At 38.2% G+C, this 27,432-nt stretch overlaps 1 protein-coding gene across 2 annotated transcripts in view; it reads left to right on the top strand.

Moving 5' to 3' along the window:
• The first annotated feature begins 2,690 nt into the window (after positions 1–2,690).
• SKAP1 (src kinase associated phosphoprotein 1) overlaps positions 2,691–27,432 on the top strand; it is a 273,972-nt gene continuing 249,230 nt past the window's right edge. For both annotated transcript variants that reach the window (XM_012660133.1, XM_012660123.1), the window contains exon 1: positions 2,691–2,857. In XM_012660133.1, coding sequence (XP_012515587.1) covers positions 2,812–2,857 — 46 coding nt within the window. In that variant the 5' untranslated portion in view covers positions 2,691–2,811. The remainder of the gene's footprint in view (positions 2,858–27,432) is intronic.

Raw genomic sequence — 27,432 nt, 5'->3', positions numbered from 1 at the left:
TAAGGAGGGGCTGTGCCCATGTGTGGAGGCAGGTTTCTGTCTGCAATGAGGAACCTTGATGCAACATGACAATACCGCATTGGAATCTGCCAGTCACCAACCACATGCTACCCAACTGCATCTCCCTCTACCCCCAACTCTCTAAAACCCAGAGATTTGTGTGGGGAAGAATGCATGCAGGATACCTACACTGTGAGTTTTTGCTGTTTTCTTCAGGATAGTAAGCTATGAGAGGTGGCCTGCAAGGAAGTGCAATTACCTGGGTTTATTGCTCTTTATCAAACAATTAGTAGCCTATATTAGCATGTGGCACAATATCACTGAAGGAAAGGAGGAGGTTATCAAATTTTCTTCCATTTTCCAGAGGGAAAGCAAGGCAAAGTTTGGGTTGACATATAGGGGGGAGTTTGTTTCTCCTGATTATTTTTTCATGACTGTTTTATATTTATAAAAAAAAGTGATGATAGTACAGAGAGTTTCCATATACCTCCCCTTGCTTTTTTAACATGATATAAGTGCTCCAAAATGATTCCAGAGCAACTACAATTTTATAGGGAGAACGGTGACATTGGGAAAAATGTCCCAGGGGTTCCTGGTATTTGCTCTGAAGCCTGAAAAAGGCAGCCTGCCTACCGCTATACTTTCCCAGGGCATGAAGGAGGATGAGCAGGAGCCAGATTTCCCAGAGACTCATGCCAGCCTCTGTCCCCTCACCCCAATTTGCAGCAACTTGTAGGTGGGTCATGTGACCCTGAAACTAAGCCACCATTCCTTTTCAGATGGCAGGATGTGATCAAAGCCATGGCACTCCTTGAAGGATCAAGCCCCCAATCTTGCAGTTGTATCTCCAGAGGGGAAACTATGCCAGGAGGCGGGCACTGCTACCAGGAGTCCTGTACTGTTTCTTCTTGCTGCTCTCACCTTGTCTCCCAGGTTGAGTCTATCATTATCCCCTGAGGCTGCCGTAAAACCCACTTCGCCTACCTTCCCCGTGTCCTCTCTTACCACTCTCAATCCTTTCTACATATTTAACATCATTTTTTTTTTTTTTTTTTTTTACAAAGAAGAAAAACGATAGAGGTGAAGAAAGATGTGTGAGGCCACATACTACATAGGAGCTCTGGTTAGGTCATTCCCCAGATCGAAAGTTGCCAATGGATCCCCAGTGCCCACTCAATTGAGTTCAAAATCCCCGTTCTGACTTTGAAGTCCCTTCACGACAGAGCTCCAATTTGTCTTGACAATAGTAGTCTCCCCATCCAGGGAAAGAGGGCTACTAGCTGTTCCGCAGCAGGAGAGGGCTCTTCTATCTTTGTTTACTCGGATCCTTGTAAGCGGAAAGTCCTCTCAGCCCTTCCAAGATAATCTCAAACACCACGTGAACCTTTAAACACACACACACATCCACTGGCACATTTCTCCTTTTCTTATATCAATCTCCCTTCTTTTATTGACCAAGCACTTTATACCATTTTCATGGCAGTTGGCCTATTGTACTTTAAAAACAGTTAAACTCTTTATTTTGAGATAATTGTGAATTCACAGAAAGTTGTAAGAAATAATACACAGATGGCCCAGTGCGGTGGTTCACACCTGTAATGCCAGCATTTTGGAGGATCACTTGAGGCCAGGAGTTTGAGACCAGCCTGGGCAACAAAGTGAGAATCCATCTGTACAAAAAATAAAAAAAAAAAATTAGGTGTGGTGGTCCACGCCTGTAGTCCCAGCTACTCTGGAGGCTGAGACAGGATTGTTGAAGTCCAGGAGTTCCAGGCTGCAGTGAGCTATGATGGAGCCACTCCACTGCACTCCAGCCCGCGTGACAGAGTGAGACCTTGTCTCTTAACAAAGTAAGAAAGAGATAGAGAAAGAAAGAAAGAATACAGAGGGACCCTGTGTACCTTTACCCAGTTCCCCTCAACGTTACAGTGCTATATCACAACCAGGACATCCACACCAGCTGTACTCAGAATGAGAGGGACAGAGCACCTCCCCGTGATCTCGTCCTTCACTTTCCTCCCTTTATCAGCTGTTAGAGGGAAAGGGCTCTGTTCTCTCCCTCAGCTCTCTCCCCAGGTTTCCCCTTCCTTTCCTCACAGCCCTTTCAGCCTCAGGGAGGCAGGGACACTGGCTCCCTGGACCACTGCTGCCGTGCCGCTCCAATTCTCCTAAATGTTATGACCTTATATTATTTATTGAGACTTACTATCATTCCCTTTAAACATGGTGGCTTCCTGGGGATAGTGAACGTTCTGTCCTCTTTTCTGGACATGGAGGCGCGAAGCGGAGGGGCAGCTGAGGGATGCCATGCAGGGCGGGGACTAATCTGTCCCTTGGAGTCAGCCTCCCCGCGCCCCATTTCAGGCACCCCGTGGCCTTTTAAACTTGCCACCTTGAGGCGAACTGTTCAGTATTTAGGGTGGAGTCTCCAAGAGCCCTGGTTCCCTTGAGTCGTGTGAAGTCTTTTCTTTTAGTGGGGGGCCTGGAGGGCGCCCCTTTGGCTTCCCGTGGTGCGGTGCTTCCCGCGGCCCCAATCCTTCTACCTCTGGGCTGGCACCCGCGCACGGGCGCCCCCCTCCTCCCCGGCTTCCCAGCCCTGCCGCCCACCCCCGGTGTCCCCCAACCCGCTGCGCGCGCCGCTTCCTGAGCGCGCCCCGGGCCCCGCGGCCCCGCCCTGCGGCGGCGGCAACAGCGGCAGAGGTACAGGTGCCTCCGCGGCGCAGCCAGGCCGCCCTCCGGCCCGCAGCCTTCCGACCGGGGCCCACTCCCCTTCTCCCGCCTCACACTCGGGCCTCCCTCCCGCCCCGCCAAATGCAGGCCGTCGCCCTCCCTGAGGAGATCTGTTGGCTCCTGGAAGGTAACACCCTGGCCCAGCCCCAGGTCCCCCGGCCCCCTGACCCCTCCGGAAGTCCCTGCAGTGCTGAGCTGAAGGCAGGCACTGAGACACCAGACTTCCCAGGCCGGGCTTTTTCTTCAGCTCCATCACTCGCCTCCTTCTAGAACCTCAAGGCTTCTGGAGTCCTCAACCTCCTAAAGCCAGCTTTCCATCCTCCCACCTCAAGGTCTCTTTCTCTCCCTTTAGTTCCACATTTTCTTTTTCCTCAAGGCCTCAACTCCTCCAGTTATCCTCCCAGGCTTCTGAACTCCTTCAGGCCAGGTGCTTGGTCCCCCATGCCACCTCGCCGGGTCTTCAACCTGTCCCTTTCTCCGCAGGACTCCACATCTGTAGGGTCTCTTGTCCTCCTCCCTGCCCAGCCGGGACTTGTCACCTCTCACAAAAGACTGTGCTCCTTCCTGCTTGGAGGTCCCTGGGGCTCTCAAGGGGGCTGTGAGGGGCTCATGGGATCCTGCGGGCCAGGCCGGTGGCTCAGCTGAGGTGGTGTCGGCGCCGAGACCCCAGGCCTGGCCTGTACCAGCCTGCAGACGGCCGGGGGTTTCCGTGTCCGACTCAAGGCAGGCTCGTGCTCAGTATTGCACTTTCTTCTGTTCTAGAAGTGCCCCACTGTGGTGTGTTCACCTTCACCCTACAGCGCCTAAGCAGTCCTTTAAACAGTTAAAGCCATTATCACTAACCACTCAGCGCTAATAGGCACTATCATCTGCTCGGCACACACTCTTCATAGTGAAAGTCATTTTTACTTGCTTGCCTGTAACTGACCTTCTAGGGAGCACAGAGGGTCTGGAATCTGCAGTTGCATAAGGGTCCCAGGAGAAAGCTGTTCAGAATTAAGCCTTTTGGCATCTAAGTGACATATTTGACACATATTTAACAGATGGCCTGCTTTGGGCAGGTCATACTTTTGGCAAGCAGTATTCTTTTTCAGTTTCTCTCAATTTAATTGGCTTTATATCTCCATTACCTTGTTATCTTGGTATAAATGTCTCCTAATCAAATATTTGGCAAACCCTTTTGGTCTTTGCTTGTAGCACTATTTCCATTCTGGATCGCTTCTACGTAAAAGCTGTCAACCAGGTGTTTCTTTTGAGGTGGGGTTTCCAAAATCCATTTTCCTTATGACCCAAGTGAATCTAAACTTTAGGAATAGAAAACTATTTGCAGGGTAAAAGAGCATTATCTGGATGTCCAAAAAGCAAGCCGGCCTTTCCCTCTGCTGTTTGGTTTCATATTAGGCTTGTGAAGGAAGGTTGTAATTGTTTCTGGTTTCTAGGAGAGAAGGAACTGTGGCAAAAAGTTTAACTCTGCCCTTGCATTTAAAGATGTAAAGTGATTCTTTCTATTGGTATCTATCATTCAACGAGAGGAAACCTATTTTATAAGCTTATTAAAGCACACTTCAGTCTTGTGTGCAGGCTTGGTAGAAAATTCCTTTTTATTTTCAGAGGCTTACAATGAAATCCACTCCATCGACATTTTTGATGTGCAGTTCTTTATTGTTTGAAACTGACACTTTGGTAAACAACTCATTTCTGCACCTGCCACCTTCCTTTAGCTTAGATTATTTTCTTGTTAGCTGACTGTTTTTAATTGAAGTCTTCAGATCTCCTTCTAAAGCAGAACCTTTGTTTGCTGACAAGTAGAGCAGGGTATGAATAGAGATTAATTGCATGTCACATACTTCTGTATCAAACTTGCTGTGTCTTAACAATCTCTGTTGGTGCTCAGGTCTTTAGAATATATGGAGAAGTCTGAGGTTAAATTATAAGGAGCTTCGTTGGTTAATGTATTTCTTTAAGGCTTTTTTTAAAGTTTGCAATGGGAATCTGAATATGAAGTAGAGAAAAAAATGGAAAGTGGGATTCAACCACTGATTCTATTGAAAAATGTTGGAAGAATATGTTTTTGAAAGGTTCCTATGATAACATATTGGTTATAGGTGGTATTTTCTATGGAGCATGGTCTCTGGTATAGATTAGCAGAATTATTCATTGTGTTACAAATAATTTGCAATGTTAGAAACCCAAAATGGCCATCAATTTGTCATCTATTCCTATTTACTTGTCTCCCCCGCCACACACTTTTAAAGGTTAACTGTTGACAATTAGAAAATACATAGGTCCTGATCTCTGTATAGTCACTCTGTGGGAGGGAGTCACAGGATGTGAGACTTTAGTGCTGCCACATGTGGGGGTGGAGTTTCCACAATGAATTACTGCTTTCATAAACCAAGGCATAAGCATTTGCACAGTGATTTAACACTGGCTATCACAGCTATAACATAAGCATTTATTTATTTATAACTACACCAGCATAAATGACAGGGGCATTTTTTGACATAATGTATGTGCTTTTAAAAATAAAGTATGCAAAGCATTGTGAAAGGTTTATACCAAAATTTTGCATAATGAAGAAAGGAACAGAAATTTTGAAGGTCTAAAATTAATTTTGTTTAAATATAAAATTTTAAACATTTGAAAATGTTTCATTCAACTTAGAAACCCCACTTCTAGGTATCTGTTACTGAAATTAAAGGACATGAAGGAGCATATGCATGAAGATCATGAAGATCCATCCAAGATGTTGATGAGTTGGGAAGGTCAGGGTAATGGTTGAATGAATTATGGGACATCTGTTTTATGGAATACTTTGCAGCAACTAAAAAGGATTTGATGGATCTATATATATTGGCTTGAAAAATGTCCATGGTTTTTAAGACTAAAAGATAAAATGCATGATAGTATATGTAATATCCCATTTTTGTTTAAAACACAAAACAAAACAAAAAAGGCCTCAATATGTTATGTACGTTTGTGTAAGCCTAGAAAGAAGTAAAAAAGCTGTTAACATTGGCTTCCTTGGGAGAAGAGTGAGAGTTTAAGGGAAAGGAAGTTATTAATTTTTATTTCATACATCTTTGTGTTGTTTTAATTGTGGCAATGACTATGTATTACTTTTTTTTAAATTTATTTTTATTTTTTATACCTACATGTGAACAAACATGTATTACTTTCATAACCAGGAAAAACAACCGGTAAGGTTATTTAAAAGAAAAAGGAATAAAAGACAAATAGAGGCCTCAGAGAGGTCAGGGTGCTAAAGGGCCGTTAACCATGGTTGTGATTATATTTTTCCCTTTATAGCCATGGGGGGGGCATGGAAGATGGGGAATTTTAAAAAAATGCTCTCTTGGATTTTTGGCAAATGTCAAAGCAGTGAGAGGCTTCTAGAGTAACTCAGGAAATGGCTTCCTCAGATAGATTCTGTCAAGCTCTCATGTAGAAATAGTAACTAGTCCCCTATCAGCAAATAAGTATCTTAGAGATAAGTAGAATGAAGGGTGCCTTCTGCTTTATTGAAAGAGGAGGAAGTATTCAGGTCTGTTTTCAAATAATAGGGCTTCAGATGCAGAAGTTATCTTTTTGTTTTTGTTTTGTGATAACCATGCTGAAAACAAAAACAATGGAGTGCTGGCAGTTTGCATAATCTTTGTTCCACAGATATGTACATAATCGGTCTCTTCTTCCTGGTTTTTCTAGCCCCATTTTTGAAGTCAGAAGCAAAAGAGGCAAGTATGAAGGAGGTGGACTAGATATTTCTTTGGTTTACAGTTTGTCCTGTGTGATGGAATGGGGCCTACTGATTTTATCCTGAGAGCTGATAGGTTCCGGCTGCCTGTGTGGTACCTAAATTCTTCTCAGAATATGGATTTAAGCCAAAATAACATCAACAACCTGGCCGCATGTAGTAGCAATTGCTGCATTAACGCTGATTCTGATGTGCCTACAGTTACTTATTTTTAAACTTCCTTGGGAAGAAGCAGTCATTAATCATTTCCTTCCAGATTATTCTCCAGATTTATATTGGTCGATGAAGCCAACCATAAAATCCTTTTCAACATAGTAAAACTCCAACTATGGGGAACTTGCAAGAATGAGTTGCTCTGGATAGCTGAGGAGATTCTCTTTAAGCACTCTAATTTTTTATTATAAACATTCGTGATCAAGTTTTTCTAAAATGCATTAGGAGCTTTTCTTCTTTAACCAACCAGTCTACATTCAAATGGATTGCTTTGGAACATTTTTTTTAACTCAGAGTGTTACAGTGAATGTCTGTTATGATACTTTACAGAGATTTATTGAATTGTTTAGGATGTTTTGGCCATAGTTGCCCCTGAACTGCTTTGTGAGTGTCTATGTCTGTGTTATATTTGTATTTTTGTTATTTTTTTATTGTGGTGAGGCTAAGGTCCATCACTTTTGCACTGTTGTTTGTGTATCTATGTCCCCAATGCTTCTGAAACATCAGATAACAAGTTAGTGGGAATTCAGATATGTGTGAAAGAAGGTATGAATGGCTTTCTTGATGAACAAAGTACCCGTGCCTTTACGCAAGGGCTTTGTGACATGTATTTTGGCTGCTCAATATCTTTTTTGCATAATTTTTGATACTAGGTTGTCTTTCAGATTGGTAAGGTTTACTGGTCAGTTGAGTTCTGAAAGGTGAGTTATGGCTATAGTTCTACTTCCCTTTTTTTGTTAAAATTTTCTGATTATAAAAGTAACAATGCTCATTGTAGATAATCTAGAAAAAACACATAGTAGTATATAATTATTCGGAGTCAACAATCGTGAAATTTCCGTGTTTTTATTCCAGTCTTTATTATATTTCCATACTTTAAAAGTTGAAACACATTTGTATATGGATTTCTCAACTTAGAATTTTTTACTTGCTGTTGTCTCCTGAGCATTTTCTTAGGTCATTGCTATGGTCTGAATGTTTGTTTCCCCAAAATTCATACATGGAAACCTAATTAGCAATGTGATGGTATTAGCCTTTGGGAGGTGATTAGCCATCATGAATGGGATTAATGCCCTTATAAAAGGGCCCCAGAGAACTCCCTTGCTCATTCCACTATATGAGGACACAGTTAGAAGGTGCCACTATGAACCAGAATGCTGACTCCCACCAGACACTGAATATGCTGGTGATTCTGGACTTCCCAGTCTCTGGAACAATGAAAAATAAATTCCTGTTTTTTATAAGCTGCTCGATTTGTGGTATTTTGTTATAGCAGCCTGAATGGACTAAGACAATCATTAAATGTTGGTTTTTTTCCTTGAAGTGATTTTTTCCTTTAAGTTATATATCCTATTTTTATTCTACAGGTAGTTTTACCCTAATGGCTTAAAAGAAAAATGGAATCATGTCCCTCTGAGTAATAATATTTGCAGTGAAACGATATCTTATGATTCTCCAGTGTGAACTATGAACTTGCTGATATGAGATTTTAGATCCTAAGAATTACTGTTTTTATTATGTACATTATATTGAAAGAATTATTTCTGACATTTGAAAATTATCTTAAAAGCATGTTTATAAGGAATATTTTTCCAGTTAACTTGTTCATTACTTATTTTTTGTACCATGAATTTTTTATTCTTGAACTCTTTCTTTCATCTCTTAGGTATTTGGACTGTGCGGTCTGATATAGTAGCTGCTAGCCACATGTGGCCATTTAGATTTAAATTAACTAAAATTAAATAAAACAAAAATATTCAGTTCCTCGGTTGCACTGGCTGTATTTCAGCCACTCAGTAGCCACAGTGGCTACTGTATTGGCCAGTGCCTAAAGCCATGGTGGGTGATAATCTAGAATATAATGCTGCATGAAATATCTCAGGAAGGGTACTTGGATAATATACTGTTTGAGCCTCTGCGTGTCTGAGCATGTGTCTCTCTTGTTTCATATAAACTTAGCTGTGGGCATGAAGCTCTGGGGTCACACTCTTCCCCTTCCTCCCTCCCCCCAACTCAACCTTTAGAAGCTGGTCTCATTGTCTTCTGGTCTTCAATTTTGTGGAGGAGAAGTCTGATGCCAGCCTAAGATATTTCTTTTATAATCCAGTCGTCCCACCCCTTACCTGGATGTTTATAGGATATTTTTCTTTGCTCTAAAAAATATCATTAGATTGTGGCCAGGTCTTAGACCTTTTAATAATTTTGCATGGTATGTAATAAACCCTCTTGATATATGGACTCAGGTCTTCTTTTGACTTGGGAAAGTTTTCTTGAATTATTATCCTTCTGCTCCATCTGTTTTATTCTGTCTCACTGGGGTTTAGATCCTAAATATATTGGACTCCTGATTTCCTCTGTTTCATTTCTTTTATTGTCTCATCTGTCATTGTTTTCATTATAGTTAAAAAATTCAACATTTACTTACGAAGTTTTCCATGTATTCTTTCCTCAACATTCATTGTTTCATTTTCATTACATCTATAAAGCTCTGATTTATACATGTAATGACTTTTGGATGTTGTTGAGAATTAGAAATATTCTAAATATTTCTATTCTTTAGTAATAAATCTACTTCAGAAGGAGGCATTTTCTCTAGTTCTTCAGGTGTTGTTGTTTTTTTTTTTTTCTGAACTATGTGTTCAAATGGGTCCTGTAAATTTTCTCTCTATGTAGTTTGCCTAGATTCAAATCCTGACTCTGCCACTTTCTTACTACCTGTTTGACCTTGGGCCTCAGTTTCTTCATCTGTAAAATGGGGATAGTAATAGTACCTATCTTATACAATTTATATGAAGAATAAAAGAATGAATATTTGAAAAGAATATATAACAGTATCTGGCATGTGTTAAATGCCATCTAAGTGTTTGGTAAGTAAAATTTTAAAAACTTTTTTATTTGAGGAAGTCCTATTGACCTTTTTTTTTTTTTTTTCAGCTGCCTTTCCATAGGAAAACTCTTAGACATGACCTTTTGCTTATATTGGTGGTCCATCCTTGCTTTCCTACATTAGGGAAGACTTGTGGAGATTCTTCTATGATCTCCTCTATTTCTTTCCTTCAGAATCTAGTGATTGTTTCAATGAGATACTTTATGGAGGAAGGACAAAGTTAGCCTCCTTGCTTTTGTTGTCACCTAGCCTGCAGTTCACTGAATTTTCTTTACTCTTGTAGATTCCCAAACATACAATTTTTCTTTTCCTTTTTTTTGAGACAGATTCTTACTCTGTCACCTCAGGTAGAGCGCAGTAGCTTAATCATAGCTTATTGCAACCTCAAACTCCTGGACTCAAGCGATCCTCCTGCCTCAGCCTCCCGAGTAGCTGGGACTATAGGCATGCGCTATGACACCCAGCTAATTTTTCTATTTTTTGTAGAGACGAGGACTCGCTCTTGCTCAGGATGGTCTTGAACTCCTGGCCTCAAGCAGTTCCCCCTCCTCAGCCTCCCAGAGTGCTAGCATTGCGCCCGGCCCCAAACATACAATTTTTCTACTCTCATGTTTCAGCTGCAATTTTGTTTTGTAACAAAGAGATTCTCTGGGGTGGCACTTTAAACTTTTCCTAGTCTGTTCCTATATGATTGAGCATATATCAGGAGGGATATGGGCTCCTTACCTTGTTATAGAACATTTTGTTTGTGTGTGTGTGTGTGAGTGTGTGAAAATAGTATTTTTGCATTACTTCTCAGCTAAAAAATGAGATTTATTCTTCCCCATTTCCCTTTTGTTTGCTAAAATTGAAAAGGGATGGTAGAATATTCAGGTGTAGCCTAGATCTGTGGTCCCAACCCCCACGCCACAGACTGGTACCAGTCTGTGGCCTGTTAGGAACTGGGCTGCCCTGCAGGAGGTGAGTGGCGGGTGAGCAAGGGAAGCTTCATCTGTATTTACAGCTGCTCCCCATCACTTGCATCACCACCTGAGCCCTGCCTCCTGTTAGATCAGCAGTGGCATTAGATTCTGTATTATGGTGAGTTGTATAATTATTTCGTTATGTATTACAATGTAATAATAATAAAAATAAAGTGCACAACCAATGTAGTGTGCTTGAATCTTCCCAAAACCACCACCACCCCCTGCAAGTCTGTGGAAAAATTGTCTTCCATGAAACCGGTCCCTGGTGCCAAAAAGGTTGGGGACCACTGGCATAGATGGTAGATGGGCTGCCTAGGCCTTTTGAACACTAGTTAAGAGCTACTGCTACTGGAAGCCCACAACTCTTCTCAAGATCTGGGCGATTCTCAAGGAGCGTGCATTCTCAAGGTCACCTTTCCTTCCTGGCTCCCTTACTCCTGCACTTGCTGTCTGTCCTGGGTTGTGACTGGTGTAGGCCAACTGGGGTGATTTTGTCCCTCAGGATGTCTGGCAACATCTGGAGACATTTTGGTTGTCACAACTGGGGAGGGTGCTACAGACATTTGGTGTGTAGAAGCTAAGGATGCTACTCAACTTCCTACAATACACAGGACAAACCCCCACAGCAAAGAATTGTCCAGCCCAAACTGTCAGTAGTGCTGAGTTTGAGAAACTCTGGCCTAGATATATCCTCTTCCTCAATTTCCACAAAAGCCTACACATGAAGTCCCTGTGACTGTGGAAGACATCACTGGAGATTCAGGGGGTGCAGGGAGAGGAAGGAGGGGTTTACGTTGCAGTCATGCAAAGGGTTTCAGTTTGAGTATTGAGCATTCCTATTCCTAAATACCCTTCTGCCACCTTAGGTGTCAGAGTTTACCCTCTGGCCCTCCACCTGATTTAGTTCCCAGCCTTATGCCTCTCATTGCCACTTTCTCCCTTTATTCTGTCTGGAGCAAAACCAAAAAAATTTTTTTTCTTTGCCATGTGAAAAGGCGATTTACTATCTGTTTCGTTGTTTAGGTTCCCAGCAACACTCACATACAACAAAACTAGTTATTTTGCCAAATAATGACAATTCTTTCCTTAAGAGGAATTGTAGTGCCAATTATTAAGTTAATATTTTTGCCTAATTTCATAAATATGATACTTAAGCAGTTTTTAATCATTTTAAATATAGGAAAAATAAGGTAAGTTGCAAGTTTTACCATCATCTGAAAATCTTAAAATATTGACATAACTATCATAGACCTAATTTTTTTCATGTTATAAGCCATTACACCCTACAGAAATCCTATCATTTCTGCTACATTTATTCATATTTATTTCCCTTGTGTTTCCGAGTTCATTGCTTGCTTTTCCGGTTTGTCAGTGCTGCCTTATAGGTTAGGTGATTATAACAGATGGCTTTTCAGGTTTGGAGTCTTTGAGTTCCACTGTTTAATTTTACTGTCTAGCTTTTATGTGGAAGATAGGATAGATCTGGGCTCAGGAATAGAGTGGTCTTAGTATCCAGCAAATCTTCCTGAAGGCTAATGGCTTTGGTAAAATCATTTATGAATTACTCAAAATTCTCATCTAGGATCTTCTCCTAACATTTCACTGATATCCTAATATTAGTATGTTATGGGAAAATAAAGTTTGTATTCACATAATAGGAGCTTTACTAAAATGTATGGAGTGGCACATATTTATACTTACTTAAACCAATATTGTAGTAGAGTTGGAATTAGTTAGGTACTATATATTATAAATCAAGTATGAAAAGTATGCTGGTGTACTTAAATAGCTACAGAAAACATCTCTTAACTAAATTTTAATAAACTTCCTTAACATCACATTCCCTTTAAAATAATTTTTATTTCTGGTAAGTTTTTGTGTGAGCCTCTTTATCCGTCCATCCATCCATTCATCCATCCATCTATCCATCTATCCATCCATCTATTCGTTCCTTCCTCTCTTCCCTCCTCCCTCCCTCCCTTCCTTTCTTCTATTTTTCCCCCTTCCTTCTCAGTACTTTATTAAGGTATAATTTACATACATAAACTGCACTAATCTTAAGTTATAAAACTGGATGACTTTAACATGAGCGTGCACACACACACACACACACACACACCTGTGTGTCTACAACCCAGATCAAGATATAAACATTTCTGTCATCCTAGGAAATTTTTTTTCCAGTCAGTACTCCCTCCCGGAGTTAATCACTATTCTGACTTCTATCATAGTAGATTAGTTGTGCTGTTCTGGAATTTCATGCAATCAGTATATACTTTTTTGTGTCCATCCTCAATGTAATGTTTTCAAAATGTCTCTATGTTGTGTGTATTGGCTTGTTCCTTTTTGCTAAGTAGTATAGCATTATGTGAATATTCCAGTTTGTTTATCCATTCTTCTGCTGATGGATAATGAGTTGTTTCAGTTTTTGGCTGTTTATGAATATAGCTGCTATGAGCATTCTTGTATAACTTGCTTTGTGAACATACGCATTCATTTCTCTTGGAAGAATATCTATGAGTGGAATTATTGGGTCATAGGGTAGATGTGTGTTAAACTACAAATAGTTTTCCAAAGTGATTGTACCCATTTTATACTCCCACCAGCAATGTATAGGAGTTTGAGTTGCTCCATATCCTTACCAACACTTGGTATTGCAGTCACTTTATTTTTAGACATTCTGATGGATGTCATGTTCCATGTATTTTTTTTAGGTATGAAAATAACTGATAGATATATTTTTATTGTAGAATATTTGCACAACATAGAAGCATATATAATACTTGGTTTTTTAACATAGTAGTGTTGGAGACTTTTTCACAAAAAGCAATCTATGTATCCATCCATCTATGTGTGTATATGTAAATATATATTTAAACAGCTGCACAGTATTTCACAATTTATTTAGCTATTGTCCTATTGATGGGTGTTTAGGTTGTTTCCAAATATTTTATGTTTCCACAGCCCTGTTGAGAACATCTTTATCCGTGAGTCTTAGTGTACCTATGCAAATATTTCTATGGGATAGACTCTTAAGATTCTCAAATGAAGATTACAGAAGTGTTAATCCTGGATTTCTAGGCTGGCCACTAGTTAAAACTTAATCTAAAGCATTCTCTGTGTTTTCGTTTCTGAGTTTTGTTTTCTCTGTGTTGTGAGTATACAGGTATTTTCCATTTTTCCTCTACAGGAGGTAGAAGGAGAATTAAAAATATAAACACCATGCATTTCTTGGGTCATGGGGCAGAAACAATCAGCAGGTTAAACCTAACCACAACCAGAACATGCTGACAGCTTTTCTATTGTATGCTGACTTCCTGCAAACCAAAACAAAGCTGGTAGGTACGATTTTAGCCTTGCCAACAAGTTTTCCCACTTAACAAAAGGTAAAAAGTGTATGCCTTAAGGAAGCCAATTAATTTTCAGATCAAAAATCTAATGTTAATAAACAAGTTATAAACAAACTGAAAGTCATTTTCCCCTACTATGGTACTTTTATTTCTCTGCATGAAAATAGGTAAGATAGGGTTTCCATGAAGGCTTTGATTAATAGGACAGGAAAATTGGACACTGAAGTTTTAGAGGTTTGATGTTAGTGAGATATGTAAGAGTGACTGCAGAAATTCTAATGGTATGATAACATCAGTATAACTGTGACAAGAAATTAGGAATTATATTTGTTTATACCAAAAGCTGTCAATGAGACTTTACAGAAGTTGGATTATCAACTAGCTTGGTTTCTTCTGTAAAATAGCAATATGTAACTTAAAGGGATAGTTGTGACATTTTCAAATGTATAAAATACTCAGATAACCTAGAATGAAATATGGTTTTCTACTCTTGCCAAGGTGGAGATTGTTTTGGTTTGGCAGGCACAGTTTGCTAGGCATGACACCGTGGTTAGGCATAGCCTCTTATTATTAATAGAAAGGATGTCTTACTGTTAAAAGTTTTCTTATGGAAGTCCTGGGGATGATGCAAACAGATCTTTACTCCCTGCCTACCACTACCAATACAAAGGGCCCTGAGATGGGCCCCTTGGAGTCTTTTGCAACACACCTTTTCTGCCTCTTTGCCCTTCCCCACACAGGGTTCCATCTCCATCCTGGAGGTGTGCTGTCTGGTCTTTAAGGCTTTAACTGCTTCAAAGTGTTCAGAGTGAAGCATCTTCAAGGTAAATAAACATTTTCTTTTTAATTAGAAAAAATTCTAGATATCATTGAAAATTTAAGAGAAGAGTTTGAAATAGCATCCTGTTCCTAGAATTTAAAAAAATCAATAAATAGTTTATTTTCCAATATTCCCTTAGGTATTTTTTATAGAAACGATGTTTTTATGGGAGAAAGAACCATGTTTTTTAGGCTGATTCCCAAGATAGCCTATTTTTCAAAACTACTTTCCAAGTATTACATCTGGAGAAGAGGACTACAGACATAATATTTTCATGAGCGCCCACCTTCCAAGTTGGGCTTCCAGACACTCTCTCCCTGCTGAAGTCTGGGCATCTTCGGCTTCCATGTTCTTCCTCCTTGATAGTCAGGGGGAGCACACTCTTTATCCCCTTCCTCCACATCTCCAAGATCTGATGGTGGCACTTGTGCCTGGGGAATGACTCCAATGGGCCGGAGGAGCTGATGGGAGCCAGATTGGGTTCTGAGGATTAGGGAAGAGGCCATCTAAGGAGCCAGATGGGAGTGGGAATGGGGTCCCACACAGGGAGAAGGTGAGAACCAGTGTAAGGTCCCAGAGGGAGGAGAGGACAGAATTTCCTCTCCTCATGTCTCTCTCTTCTTTTCCTGTCTTGCCCTCTCACCTCCAACTCCATCTTGTCGTTGAAAGTGTGGCTGCCAGCAGGCTTGGAGGTGCTATGATAAGAGGAGGCGGGCTGGGAGATAGGGTGGAATGATGGCAGACTTTAGCGGAGGATTGTTGAAGCAAAATGAGAATAAACTCATCAGCAAAGAGAGAGAATGGACATTTCTGTGATGGTGCCCAGCCAGGACAACATTCACACTTAAAGAGTACTTGAGACTTCTTTTTACTAAAGAGAGCCTGAAATACTGCCCAGTATTGAACTTTGTAGAATTAATTCAGTGGGTCATTTTAACCTGTGCTAACCCTTTTCCCCGTAGACAAAAAATCTCAAATGTTTTCTTGGGTGTAACGCCAGTATAGGCAGCAATTTATGCCATTCTTCTTTTCAGAAATGTGAGTTCTGCTTTAATAGTTCAAATACTTTTACGGAATATCCCCTCTAGGAACGCTTTGATTAGTATTTGGTTGGCAGAATTGTTTTCAACAGCATTTGGCCACTCATCCTGCCTCCAAAAAAGGCTGATTGAAGTGAACTTCTGAGTTTTAGAAACATATATCAACAAAAGCATTTTCAGCTAAATGTTAAGGAACACCAACTTAAGTATTTTCTCTTTCAGTGTATTAGAAGCATTTCTTAGGAAACAGAAGGAGGCAACCTTAATCTTTTAGTAGTTTAGAAAATGTGACCCGTAATGTGTCATTCTCCTCCAAATAAACAGAAGAGTAACCTTGTAAATGGACAAGATCAGAGAATTGGGGAGAATGTTGGAAACTTTCACCAGTCTGCAAAACCTAGTGTTCCTGGGTGCATCCTGCCATGTCAGAATCTTTTCAGCTAGCCTTAGATTCTACAGTGGTTTCTTGCTGGGGTATGATGATCATATCATGTGTCTAGTGTTGCATATACCCTCTGTTCCCTTGTCCTTTGGCCATTTTTTCCTATTCGCTTTTCCTACTTCGACCTGCTGGCCTAGATGTCTATAAACTGCCTGGAAGCTGAGGGAATTTTTATTTTAGGGCAGCTGTGAATTACTTTGTTTCAGAGCTGTGTTTACGTTTTAAATATGGAACTTAAAATGATTGTCTATTACTTTTAGTACAAAATATGTATGTTGCCACTAGATTGCTTCCAGATTAATCTTTCACCCCTTTTCCTCTTTGAAAAGTGGGCTTACTAATAACCTATCTAACAGAGGGAAATAAACTGTCAAACAGAAAGTAAGAGTCTACGGCCACACTGCCCTGAACGCGCCCGATCCCGTCTACTTTTTCTTTAGTGCTGTGGCCACATTCTCTCTCCCTGCCCCCTTTCCTTCTCTCTCTCTCTTTCTTTACTGGGAAAATAAACTTTCTACTTCTTTCTGTCCTAAACTTTGAGAATTTTTCCTCACCTGCACCATGAGCACCTAGTAAATTTCCACCCTTTCACTCTTGCCCCTGACTTTTATGTTCTGCCCTCCAGTTGAAATTCATCCAGTCTGTCCAACTACGTGCCGTCTCTAACCTCCAGACCTTTGCAGGTGATATTCTCTGTGCCTGGGCCATTCTTTTCCTCATCCCACCAACTCTTCACCTCCTCCCCAAAACACATACTTGGCTTGCTAATTTGGGGGTTTCAGATGAAAGATCAGTTCTCCAAGAGGTCTCCCCCGACCTACCTTCCCCTCTAGATTAGGTACTTGTGCCTGCACACCGTCACTTCCCTTATTGTCACAATTTATTCTAATTGTCTATTTAAGTCTGTATTCTTTGCTAGACTATGAACTCCTAAGGTAGAGATTAGATCTACCTTGTTCACTTTTCCAGTGCTTAGCATGTAATAAGTACTCAATAAATATTTGTTGAAGAATAAATGCATTTAGACAATGTGACATTGTTTATGGTACGTTTTGGATTTTGTCTTTTCTCTTTGGTATGAGGACATTTACACCACATGGCATTGCTCACACCCCAGTTGAAGGTGACTCTGGGAAGACCCTGTAGCATCAGGTCCTATGTGTAGTGAGTGCTGTGGTGTCTGAGGCACCTGGGGGACATTCTTGTGCGGTTAGTGGTGCTTTTCACACCGGGCGTGTGGTTGCAGGGAGGCCAAGGCATCCTGATGTGACTGGACATGATGTTTATATAGAAGAGTTCTTGTTTGTAAAAGGATGATCACTTCACAGAAAACACACCAGATAGAATGGTGACCTTGGTTAAATAAGGGAGGTGATATACTGAGGGACTTTTTACAATCTTTTCCCTGTTCAGTGGTGAGTAGTGTGTTCTGAGCAGGGTTGCTCAGGCATCTATGGGTTATACTCACTGTGAGTAGCATTATCTTTTAAATTGAAGAGCAAATGTGTTATATATGGGTCTGTAATTTTCTTTCCTTAATGTCTTTATTGAGTGTTGGTCTTAGGGTTGTGTTGGCTTCATAAAATGAATTGGAAAGTGTATATAATACCAGAGATACAATTCCTCATATAGACCTTGCTTTTGACTTTTTTGTGTTTTCTTGGTTATATGCTTATTCCTCTAGTAATTTTGTGGGTGTATTTTTGAAGAAGATTTAAAAAAGTCTGAAGAGACATATGGAAGAGGTTATCTTTGTGTCCTTTTATTCCCCTGAGTAGGTGCAGGTGAAAGAACAAGTACTTAAAATAACATGTGAGCTCCTAAAGTGTTTTGAAAGGAAGTCTTCCAAAAAATTAATTTGAAGTGAAACTTAAAATGTAAAGTCATAATAAAAATATCAACTTGTCCTTAGTGGCATCAATTGGGGGATAATTATATCATGTTAATTCCTTTTTAACAATTTTGGTATACACAGATATAATTACATAGGATGTTTTACTTATAAGAATTTAGTAAGGGTTGTCAATTATTACTCAAGAAAGCTGGGGGAAAAAGAATTTAGTAAGGAGAGTTGAAGTTCAAGATTATATATATTTATATATCAATAATTATATATAATATATAATATTTTGTATATATAGTATTTGTCATCTACAGGAATAAAAGATACATTTTAATGCTCCACTTTCTGTAGAATCTTCTTTATTCTCCACTTTATCTCTGCCTGGGGGACCCTCCTTTCTTTGCTCATGACTATCTAAAAACCAGCTGAGCCCACTACCACTGAGTCAAATGAAGATGAGGGATGAAAATTAAAGTCTGTCTAGTCAAACTGAGAGTCGTATTACTTCATGCTTGCGTAATGATTTTATTTTACTTATTTTTTGTGATTCTAAAACACATGTTTTTAGAACATTTAGAAATATAGAGAGTATGAAGAAAATGATAAAAATGGCTATAATTCCACCACCCAGAGATGACCATTGTTAATATTCTGGTGTTTATCACAGTCCCTGACTGACCTGTAGGAAGGACTCAGTAGGACTCAACGAAGATTAGGTTAATGAATGAATTGAGCCCAGCATTTTTTTTTTTGCAAAACATTAAGATCATACTATATGCCACTTATTTTATTAATAGACTTTGTTTTTTTAAAACAGTTTTAGATTTACAGAAAAGCTGAGCAGACAATACAGAGTTCCTATTGCTCCTCCTCCTCCCAGTTTCCTTTATAGTTAACACTTTACGTTAGTATGATAATTTTGTTACAATTAATGAACCAATACTGATACAATATTAGCTAAAATCCATAGTTTATTTTGACCTTTTCCCAGATCTTCCTTGTTTTTGGTGACCTTGACAGGTTTTTTTTGTTTGTTCAGTTTTTTTTTGTTTGTTTGTTTGTTTTTTTGAGACAGGGTCTTACTCTTTTGCCTGGGCTAGAGTTCAGTGGTGTCATCAGAGCTCACTGCAACCTCAAACTCCTGGGTTCAAGCCAGTCTCTTGCCTCAGCCTCCTGAGTGGCTGGGACTACAAGTGTGTGCCACCACATGCACCCTGTTAATTTTTCTATTTTTTATGGAGAGAGGGTCTCGCTCTTGCTCAGGTTGGTCTCAAACTCCTGGCCTTAAGTGATCCTCTTGCCTGGCCAACTTTGACAGTTTTCAAGAATACTGGTCAGATGTGTTGTAGAATGCCCCTCTATTAGAATTTCTTTTTCTCATGATTACGTTGGGATTATGGGTTTTGGAGAGGAAGATCACAGAGGAAAAATGCCATTGTAATCACATAATATCAAGGTCTATACTGTCAACATGATTATGATGTTGATCTTGATCACCTGGTTGATGTAATATTTGTCAGGTTTCTCCACTGTGAAGTTAATTATTATTCATCCTTTCCATACTGTACTCGTTGGAAGAAAGTTGCTATGTGCAGCCCATACTTAAGGAGTGGGAGTTATGCTTCCCCCACTTTAGAGTGGAGTATCTACATAGATTATTTGGAATTCTTCTACCATGGAGATTTGTCTCTTGCCACCCATTTATTAATTTATTCAACATTTATTGATATCAGTATGGACTTATGGATACTTATTTTATACTTTGGGTGATAATCCAATATTACCTTATTTTGTTGCTCAAATTGTTCCATCTTGGGGCGTTGGGAGCTCCTTCAGTTAGTTCCTGTACCCCTTTTGACATGTCGCATCAGTGTGTGTGTGTGTGTGTGTGTTTTCAGTGCTTCCGTACTTTCTGGCACTATGACATGCTCCAGGATCATCTTGTACATTTCCTGCCCCAATCCTAGAATCAGCCATTTTCCAAGGAGCCCTGGATCCTTTTATTGAAGATTGGTATTAGAAACCAAGATGTGGGTGCTAGGTGTGCTTGTTATTACTGGGATGTCATTTCTTTTAGACTCTCTCAGCTGACAAATAAAAGAAAACATATATGAGTATTATAACCTGATATGTGTACACGCACGCATACACACATATATATAAATTTTTCTATATATAACCATCTGTTTCTATATGAAATTAAAATGAGCTCTTGCTTATGTCTCCAGCTGTGCTCCATTGCCACATGGATCATTCTAGACTCCTCTCCTTGCTGTTTTTGCTGCTTGCTCCTCTCCTTTCCATTCCAACAGTGAGAAACCTGGAACCCACGATTCATCATGATTTACTTAATTGTTCAATCAGAATAAACATGTATAGAAGTATAAGAATTGCCAACCCATACAACCATGACAAACAACTTTATTGGCTAGAGTTCAGTATTTATGTGCAGTTCCTTTTGCCGTTAGTCTTACAAACTCTACTCGTTTCCAAAGCTACTTAGATCAGCACTTTTTCCCCATCCCCTTCAGTAAGGATATTTCATACATTTGTAATACAGTTAGATTATGTTGTTACAGTCTATATTCTTTCTTGAGATTTCCTAAATGATTTTTTGAAATTTGCAGACATTAAGGCTCACTCTTTGTGTTGTAAAGTTCTATAGGTTTTGACAAGTGCATAATGTCATGTATACACCATTACAGTATCATACAGTGTAATTTCACTGCCCTAAAAATCTCCTGTGCTTCACCTGTTTATCCCTTCCCCAGTCTCTCGAATTCCTTGCCATCCACTGGTTTTTTTACTGTCTCTATAGTGATGTCTTTTCCAGATGTCATATAATTGGATTCATTTAGTATGTAGCCTTTTCAGGTGGGCTTCTTTGACTTAGCAATATGCATTTGAAGTTCCTCTTTGTCTTCCTGCGGCTTGATAGTTCATTTCTTTTTAACAATGAATAATATTCCATCGCATGGATGTGTCACTGTTTATCCATTCACCTATTCAGGGACATCACAGTTGCTTCCACTTTTCGGCAATTATGAAAAAAGCCACTGTAAACATTCATGTGCAGGATTTTGTGTGGACATAAGATTTCAGCTCAATTGAGTATATACTTAAATGCATGATTGCTAGATCTTATGGTAAGACTATGTTCAGATTTGTAAGAAGCTGCCAAACTGTTTTCCAACGTGGCTGTCCCATTTTGTATTCCCATGAGCAATGAATGACACTCCCTTTTGGTCCACATGCTCACCAGCCTTTCATATTGTCACTTTTTGGAATTTAGTCATTCTGATAGGTGTGTCATGATATCTCATTATTGTTTTAATTTGCAATTCCCTAGTAATCTGATGCTGACCATCTTTTCATCTGCTTAATTGTGATCTGTATTATCTTCTTTTGTGGGGTATCTGCTTAGGTCTTTTGCCCACTTTTTAATTAGGTTGTTTGTTTTCTTATTGACTTTTAAGAGTTCCTTCTATATTTTGGGTGCAAGTCTTTATCAGATATGTGTTTTGAAGATTTTATCACAGTCTGTGGCTTGTCTTTCATTCTCTTAACAGTGCCTTTCACAGAGCAGAAGTTTTCCATTTTAATGAAGTCTAACTTATCAATTTTTTCTTTTATGAGTCATGCTTTTGGTGTGGCATCTAGAAGCTCATTGCCAAACTCAAGGTCACCTAGATTTTCTCCTATGTTATCTTTTAAGGTTTTATAGCTCTGTATTTTACATTGAAGTCTATGATCTACTTTGAGTTAAATTTTTGTGAAAGGTGTAAGAGCTATGTCTAGATTCATTTTTATATAGGGATGTCCAGTTGTTCCAGCACCATTTGTTAAAAAGACTATCCTCTCTTTGTTGAATTGCCTTTCCTCACTTGTCAAAGATCAATTGACTGTGTGGGTCTATTTCTGAGCTCTCTGTTCTGTTTCACTGACGTATGTGTCTGTTCTTTCAACAGTATCACTCTGTCTTGATCATTGTTACTTTATAGTAAGTCATAAAATCAAGTCATGTCAGTCTTCCAACTTTCTTCTTCCTCCTCCTCCTTCTGTATTGTGTTAAGGATATGCTGTGAGAATTTTTTGAATTCCTTAAATTTTCTTCATAAATGCTACTTTTAAACAAGTATATAATATTTCATTATATGGATCTATGATGCAATCAGTAATCAATATTAAGTGGAAAAACTCCAGAATATTTGATATCCCATTTTCATAAATGAAGATTAAAAGATCATGTTAGCTTAGAATAAAAGCTGAAAGAGTGGTGGGATTACAAGTAATTTTGATTTTTTTCCTTATAACTATTTTTTTTTCTAAATTTTATACAATGAGCATCTACACCTTTTTTTTTTTTTTTTTTTTTTTTTTTGAGACAGAGTCTCACTGTGTTGCCCGGGCTAGAGTGCCGTGGCATCATCTTAGCTCCCAGCAACCTCAAACTCCTGGGTTCAAGCGATCCTCCTGCCTCAGCCTCCCGAGTAGCTGGGACTACAGGCATGCACCACCATGCCCGGCTAGTTTTTTCTATATATTTTTAGTTGTCTAATTAATTTCTTTCTATTTTTAGTAGAGACGGGGTCTCGCTCTTGCTCAGGCTGGTCTCAAACTCCTGAGCTCAGAACGATCCGCCCGCCTCGGCCTCCCAGAGAGCTAGGATTACAGGCCTGAGCCACCACGCCCGGCTGCATCTACACCTTTTTTAACTAGAGGGAAAGATAAAATATATTTGTGTTTGTTTTCTAAAGTCTGAGAAATATCTTTTCTTCTTTTTACCCCTCTTAATCTATCTAAATACTTTAATGGTTACATAGTATTCAAAAATGTATGCACCATAATTTATTTATCAATAATTATATTACCATATTAATATACTGAGACAAGCATATAGGGTAGTGATTAAAGACTCCGGCTCTGGAGTCTTATCTGGGTTCATATCTTGGCTGTACCACATGCCAGGTGTGTAACCTGGGGGCAAATTTCTCAACCTTAGTTTTCTCAATCAGAAAATGGGACGATAGTATCTATTAATACTTCATGGGTAGCCCAGCATATCCTGATGTGACATGACATGATGTTTATATTAGAAAAGATTTTGTTTTAAAAAGGTTGATCACTTAATAAAAAACCCTCTACATAGTTGGGGAGCTTGGTTAAATAGGGAGGTGATATATTGAGAGACCTTGTTAAGTTTCTGCACCATTCAGTGGTGAGTAGTTGTGAAGTATACTAGTGAAGTTGCTCAGAGACCTTCAGATCATATTCACTGTGAGTAGCATCATCTTCTAAACTGAAGAGAAATTGTATTATGGATTGGTCTATAATTTTCTTTCCTTAAATCTTTATCAAGTTTGGTATCAGGGAATGCTGGCTTCATAAAATGAGTTGGAAAGTCTTCCCTATCCTCTATTTTCTGAAAGACCTGTAGGATTGGTATTATTTCTACTTTACATGTCTGATAAACTTTGCCTATGAAATCTTCTGGGCCTGACTTTTCCTTCTGGAAAGATTTTTTTTAAATTACACATTCACTTTCTTTAATAGATACAGGGCTATTCAGATTTTTATATTATTAGTATTATTTTTTTGGATATGGGAATCTCTCTATGTTGCCCAGACTGGACTTGAACTCCTGGGCTAACGCGATCCTTCCACCTCAGCCTCATGAGTAGCTGGGACTGTAGGTGGGCCCCATTGCACTGGACTCTAGGATCTTGTATTTTTTTGTGTACATTTTGGTAAGTTGTGCTTTTCAAATTTTTTCTATTTCCTCTAAATTTTCAAATTTATTGGCAAAAAATGTTGATAATATTCCCTTATTATTCTTTTAACTTCTATGGGATTTTTCATAATATCCCTTCTTCATTTCTGATATTGGTAATTTGTATTTTTTTCCCTTTGATGAATCTGTTAGGGCTTTATCAAATTTATTCATCTTTTTAAAGAACCAACCAATATTTTTCTCTGACTTCTATTTGATTGATTTCTGCTATTATTTTTATTGTATTCTTTTTCTTACTTAGAGTTTAATTTGCTCTTCTTCTAGTTTCTTAAAGTGATAACTTAGATCATTGATTTTTAAACCTTTCTTCCTCTCTAATATAAGCATTTAAGCATTTAAAGCTATATATTTCCCTTAAGTGTAGATTTAGCTACATCCTACAAATTTTGATGTTGTATTTTATAATCATCCAGTTTGAAATATTCACTGTATTCAGAGGAGAATATTTATTTCTTCTTTGATCTATGTTATTTGAAGTTATTGAAGCTTTTTAGATATCTTATTGTTATTACTTCCTTTGTGGTCAGAAAACATTCATACTTTGTAAGGTTTTATTTTTTGATAGTTATTAAGACTTATTTTGTGGCCTAGAGTATGGTATATCTTTGTGAACATTCCATGTCCACTTGAAAAAAAATGTGTAATCTGCAGTCATTAGATATAGTGTTTTATGAATGTCAATTAGGTCAAAATAGCTGATTGGCTCCTCTATAGCCTTACTGATTATCTGTCTAGTTGCTCTATTAGTTTCTCAGAGAGGGTGGTAAAATCCTAAACTATGATTGTGGATATGTCTTTTGCTGACTTTAGTTCTGTTGGAGTTTACTTCAAGTATTTTGATCTCATCTATTGTGTGTATGTACATTTATGATTTATGATTGCTACATCTTCCTGATGATTTAGCCCTTTTATCATTATGAAATAGCCCTCATTATCTATGGTAATACTCCACTCCATTATTTTTATGCTTATTGTTTGCATACTATATCATTTTCCATATTTTTACTTTCAGTCTATATGTGTCCTTATATTTAAAGGGTGTTGCTTGTAGATAGCATATAATTGGGTCTCGAGTTTTCATTTGGTAAGATATTCTTTGCTTTTTAATTAGATTATTTAGTTCATTTACATCTAATATAACTATCGTGATGGATGGATTTCAGGTGTACCATTTTACTGTGTGTTTTCCAATTGTCACTTTTTTGTTACACTTGCCTTTTTTGAAAAATTTAATCAAATGCTTCTTAGTACTACATTTTAATTTTTCTATTGTTTCTTTTTTTATCTGGACCTCTTTATTTTGTTTGTTAGGGTTGCTGCAGTGATTACCCATGTTTCTTACCACAGTTCACTTAGAGTTAATATCATGCCACTAACAGGGTTTCATTTACTACTCTTTGCCCATCCTCTGTATTGTTGTTGTCATATATTTTACATGTACATATGTTATAAACTGTACAATGCAGTGTTATAATCTGTGCTTTAAATTGCCTGTTATCTTTGGGAGAAATTAAGAGGAGAAAAATGATGTTTTAAGTTTACTAACATATTTAGCATTTGGGGGCTTGTGTAGATTTTAGTTTCCCTCTGATGTCAGTTCCCTTCAGCCTGGTGAATTTCCTTTACATTTTTTTGGTGGAGGTTTTCCAGCAAAATATTTTTTTCAGTTTTTGTTTATCTGAAAAATGTCTTCATTTTGCCCTCATATTTTTACAGCTACTGTCACTGGATATAGAATTTGGGGTTGCCAGGGTTTTTTTTTTTTCTTCCTTTCGCCACTTTAAATATGTTATTCCAGTGTCTTTTGCCCTCCATTATATTTGATGAAAACTGAACTCTCTTTCTTATCATTGTTCTCCAAAATGTAATGGGTCATTTTCTCTGACTGCTTTGAACTTTTTCTCTGTTTCACTGGAAATTTCGAATTTATTTACATAGCATTTTATTTGGTTCACGTAGCACTTTACTTTGGAAAATAGCTTTTTAAAGAAGTAAAATGATTCCATATCACAAAACTTAAATTGTACATAAAAGCACAAACATGAAACTTAAAGAACTTGAAATCTCACCACTTTTATAAAATATTTTGTTTTTCTAAAAATTGTTTGTTGTTGCTCCCTTTTATTCGGCCTAATTTTTGTATATTTATGCTTTCTCTCCTTTTTTCTTGATTGCGTTTGCTAATTGTTTATCAATTTATTGAAATTTCCCTCACTTCTGAGAAATCCCAGCTCTCACACTTATTTAGCATTTGTACATTTTTCCCATTGTTAAGGTTAGTGATTTTTAACCACAAAGTTGTACAATGGAACCCTTTTAAGAAATAAAATCTTGTATGAAAGCTCAGTGTATAAAATAGATAAAAGCCAAGCACTTGTGACTAATGCAAAGGGGAGTGAGGGGAAGGGAGGGAATTCCCCACTCTTTCTCTACCTTATCAGAGGCTTATGACTCCAGAGAGCACTGTTAGAAGACCACTGTTCTAATTCATTAATTTCTGCTTTTATCTTTATTGCTTCCTTCCTCCTGTGTTCCATAGGCTTGTTTTGTTGCTCTTTCCTGATTTTTTAAGTTTGGTGCTTTTTGTGTTTATTTTCATTCTTTCTTATTTAACACTGAAAATATTTAAGTACATAAATTTGTCACAGTACAATTCTGGTTATGTCTTATAATATTTTATATAGACTATTTTTTCCTTATGTGGTAATTATACCTTTTGAGTTTTTCTTTGACCCATGATTACATATATATAGGAGTGTGTGTTTTCAGTGTCTAAATGTGGAGGGGTATGCTTACGATTTTTAATATTAAGTTCTGGTTTTATTTCATTGTGGCCATAAAATAAGTTCTTCCTAAATTTAAGTTTTTAAGAAATTATTGTTGTTTCTTTGTAATCCAGTGTTTGATCAACTTTTATAGACTTTCCATGGCAGTTTGTAAAGTATGTGTTCTTGTTTTTAGGTTACAAAGCTTAGTTCCCTTCTGTCATGTTTCTTATTAATTATATTTGAGTCTTCTATATCTGCACTGTCCAACGTATTAGCCACTCTCTACATGTGGCTATTGAGCATTTGAAATGTGGTTAGTCTGAATGGAAATGTGTTGTAAGTATGAAATGCATACTGAGTTTTGAAGATGTAATACAAAAAAAGCAAAGTATCACAATAATAATTTTTTATATTGATTGCACGTTGAAGTCAATATGATTATATTTTGGGTCTGTTGGGTTGAATAGAAAATTCAATATCACTAAAATTAATTTCACCCCTTTTTTCATGGTTTTAAAAATGAGGCTACAAGGACATTTAAAATGACATGTGTAGCTCAAATTCTGTTTCTATTTGGCAGCACTCTGTTTGATTATTTATTTCTGTCCATGACTAGTAGTGGCATTAAAATTATTTTTTTCAGTGATTTCTGCTTATATTACTCACAATTTCACTGTATATATTTTATTATTATACTATGCTATTTAGCACATAACAGATCACTTCTATTGTGGATTGTACTTTACGTCAAATAATATGACTGTCTTTGGCTTGTTTTAAATTGTTCCTTGAATTCTAGTTTGATATGAATTACTACCATTCTTGCTTT

The sequence above is a fragment of the Propithecus coquereli genome, unplaced genomic scaffold (genome assembly GCF_000956105.1).
Source record: "Propithecus coquereli isolate 6110/MARCELLA unplaced genomic scaffold, Pcoq_1.0 Scaffold119, whole genome shotgun sequence".
NCBI lineage: Eukaryota > Metazoa > Chordata > Mammalia > Primates > Indriidae > Propithecus > Propithecus coquereli.
This window is presented reverse-complemented; position numbering and strand designations above follow the sequence as displayed.